The following is a 3,952-nucleotide window of genomic DNA, read 5'->3' on the forward strand; positions in this document are numbered from 1 at the left end:
CCAAATAGCTTTGCTATTATTTAAAGAAGCCACGCTTTCAGAGAGATAGTTCTTTTTTGCAATATGAATCAGGTTGGTAACCCTATTTCGAAGTCTTTTATATTGGGCCAAGTTTAGCAATAATTCATCAGTTTTCCATAATCGATATGCTACATCTCTTTCGACCATCGCGTTTAAAATAGTGTCACTGAACCATGGGTTGTTTTTAGGTCTAGATACTCGAACTGTCGGCAGAACATTTGAGGCGGTGGAAGATCAGTACACCAGACTGAAACGCGAAGCAGAGAAGATTGGATTGCAGATAAATACGTCTAAAACGAAGTATATGCTGGCGGGCGGGACCGAGCGCGACAGGGCTCGCTTAGGCAGCACCGTGGTAATCGACGGGGATGAGTTCGAGGTAGTCGACGAGTTCGTATACCTTGGCTCGCTGGCAACAGAGGACAACAATACCAGCCGTGAGATTAAAAGACGTATTATCAGCGGAAGTCGGGCCTACTACGGACTCCACAAACACTTGCGGTCGAACAATCTGAGCCCCCGTACAAAGTGCACACTGTACAAAACGCTAATTAGACCGGTTGTCCTCTACGGGCACGAAACGTGGACATTGCTCGAAGAGGACCTACGAGCACTCGGAGTTTTCGAACGGCGGGTGCTAAGAACCATCTTTGGCGGAGTGCAAGAGAACGGTGTATGGAGGCGAAGAATGAACCACGAGCTCGCGTGTCTCTACGGCGAACCAAGTATTCAGAAAGTGGTTAAAGCTGGACGGATACGTTGGGCAGGACATGTTGCTAGAATGCCGGACAACTATCCTGCAAAAATGGTTTTCGCATCAAATCCGGTAGGAACAAGACGAAGAGGGGCACAGCGAGCGAGGTGGCAAGACCAGGTGGAGCGAGATCTGGCGAGCACTGGGTGCCCGCGGAACTGGAGATCAGTTGCCATGGACCGAAACAGATGGAGAAATTATACTGCGCAGGCCTTGTCATAAGACGTTAGGCCAATTAAGAAAGTAAGTAAGTACTCGAACTGGAACTGAATTGTCGTGGAGGTCAACCAAAACCTGATTCAAAAAGTCCAATGCAACATTATCGATGCCCATAATTGGACTTAATCGCCAAAGGCGAGATTTCGACGAACCCGGTTGCTGCTGTTCAAGAGCCTTCCATTCATCAGGGAAGCATTCACGCTGTACTGCTCGCACGAGAGACACCTCAGCATCACGTATTTCACACGTTGTGAGTGGAGAAGTACTAACTCTATCTGGTTTTGGACGCCGACAATTTATCAGGAAACGTTTACAGTACGCTGTGACTCAAAGAAGAAGTTGGTATTTGGAGAACTTAGAAATAAAATTTTCCACAAACGAAGGTCCTTCAGAGGCAACTGGTAATGATAGTGTTGTTTTTCGTGCTTCTTTCAGTACTTCTGCATCGCCCGACAATTCCACTGTTTGTAAAGGCCACGATTCACTTTCCTTTCTGAGCCATTTAGGGCCTTCCCACCATACCTCGTTGTGCAGCAAGTCTATCGGTAACAGTCCTCTCGAAATGTGATCCGCCGGATTGTCTGTGCCGGGAACGTAGTTCCATTTGCAGTCTTGTGTTGATTGTTGAATGCGGTACACTCTGTTAGCAACAAACGTAGTCCAACTTGTTGGTGAAGTTTTCAGCCAGCTCAGCACAATCTTGGAGTCCACTCAGAAAAATGTGCTTCCTGTGAATCGCAGTGCGCTTAGTACCTTTGTATACATTTCAGCTGCCATTTGTGCCGCACATAGCTCCAATCGTGGTATAGTTTGTTGCGCAAGTGGTGACACCTTTGAGCGTGACGTCAGTAGAGCAACTTTCGTTGCACCCGACGAGTTCACTGACCGAATGTAACAGCAGCAACCGTAGGCCATTTGCGATGCGTTTGAAAAGAGGTGCAATTCCAAAGAGCTCGGGTTTGAGCATGATATGAAACGATCAATCCGTAGGTCATTCAACGAAGATAGCTGAGAGCGGTACGAATTCCAACGTTCTATCATTAGCTGAGGTAGCTCACGATCCCATTCCCACGGTTTTCCAGTTTCATCTCTTAACGTCCACAACGTCTGCATAAAAATGTTCGCAATCAGTACCGCTGGGCCAACCAAACCCAATGGATCAAAGAGTTTAGCGATACGCGACAGCGTTGCTCGTTTGATTACAGCGGTGGGAATGTCAAGCTGTTCCTCTCGTATGACATATTTCAATTTATCAGTGCTGGGCTCCCAGTGTAGACCGAGTGTTTTAATCGACTGATCTTTATTCAAATGTACCGATGATTGGAATGCTAGGTCAGCCTCAGACACACCCTCCAATGCGGCTGCTTCATTGCTAGCCCACTTCCGTAGTTTCATTCCTGCCGACGAAAACATAGCATCTATTTGCTGACGTATTGTTACGGCCTTTTCAATTGTATCTGCTCCCGAGTAAAAGTCGTCGACATAGAAATCTTCGCAGGTGACCTTTGCCGGATCGGCCGGATAGTTTTCATTTTCGTCTTCAGCAAGTTTCTTAAGAACACGTGTGGCTAGAAATGGGGCAGATGCAGTGCCGTAAGTGACCGTTTTCAGTTCATAAACAGCAACTGGTTCCACTGGAGAAAAACGCCAAAATATTCGGTGCAGTGGGGTATCATCCGAGCTCAACCGTATTTGGCTGTACATTTTAGCGACATCTGCAATTAGTACCACCGGACGCCACCGGAGTGCCAGTCGCGATCGCAATAAAATGGATCGCAGATCTTCTTGTATTACCGGCCCCAATAACATCGCTAACTTCACTTGTTTTTTGTTAGTCAAATTATGCTGTATTCCACCATGTACGAACATAGGGTAGAACACTGTGGAATATCTAAAAAAATGTATTATGAAGGCAACCGTAGGTGAACATATCGAAATAAAAGAAACAAGGGATAGCTCCTAAAAGGAAAAAGATAGAGCTCTAGTATCTTCGACGAAAATGTGCAATGTAATTCGATTACCAATTTATTAGAACATCTAAAAGGCGTACGAAGCGTTATTAAAGAGCTAGATCGAAAAACCTGTTTTTGAGGGTGTCCCTAAGAGTTTGGCTCTATAACTTTTTTCATGTAAGAAATAGAAATTTTCAGCAATCAACGAAGTTTCTTGAAATTACTTTTTCTTCAAATTTTCTGTAGACAGCTATCATTTCTGACTTAAAATAGAGAAAATATATTTTGTATCTGCTTGAGGACACCCTAATGTCCGAATATTTTTTCAACACTAGAAAGTGCTTTTTAAATAAAGAAACTTTTCTGAAGCCACTTTTATGCAATGTCTTAAGGTTTCGATGCTATTACTTATGTCTCACTTGTTTTGAATCCGTCCGGCTGCCCGCCGTGACGTAACAACACGAGCTTCAATCAGTTGTAACTTAGGTTCTACTTTACTTATCATCATTCTATAGGCATCGTTTTAAAGGTATTTTTGAGTACAAAGAGAATACGGATCATTAGATTGTTCAAATTTGTACTTTCCTGCGAAAACTACGCTTTTTTCGTGACGTTACAACGCAAAAAATGGCCCTATTTCATCCACTTGAAATACAAAATAACTGCAAAATTACATCCAAACTATTTTTGGAATGGATTCAGCATATATTCCTTTGTAAGTTGGTCGAAAACAAGTGCTATTATGAAATGTTTTAGCGCACTGTAGCAGCATTTTTTAAAATATCACGAAAAATATTTACATCTTGTAAATTTCATTTATTTTCGACACACGTTTTAAATAACTTCCGAAAATGCTAGAATACCAGTTATGGCAGTTTTAAATGGTTCAAACATTGCCAAATCATGGAAAAATAATCAACAATGCTAAAAGCATGTTTTATAAAATGTCTGATTGGTATACCGGCCCGCGAAATGTGTCAAATGTATAAGAACCCGGGGCTCACCC

At 43.2% G+C, this 3,952-nt stretch overlaps 1 protein-coding gene across 1 annotated transcript; it reads right to left on the reverse strand.

Moving 5' to 3' along the window:
- Positions 1 to 1,705: 1,705 nt before the first annotated feature.
- LOC128740080 (uncharacterized) lies at positions 1,706 to 2,698 on the reverse strand. The gene has a single exon (XM_053835592.1). The coding sequence runs from the start codon at positions 2,696 to 2,698 to the stop codon at positions 1,706 to 1,708; it is 993 nt and encodes a 330-aa protein (XP_053691567.1).
- Between the last annotated feature and the right edge of the window lie 1,254 nt (positions 2,699 to 3,952).

This window comes from Sabethes cyaneus, chromosome 3, assembly GCF_943734655.1.
Source record: "Sabethes cyaneus chromosome 3, idSabCyanKW18_F2, whole genome shotgun sequence".
Classification (NCBI taxonomy): Eukaryota; Metazoa; Arthropoda; class Insecta; order Diptera; family Culicidae; genus Sabethes; species Sabethes cyaneus.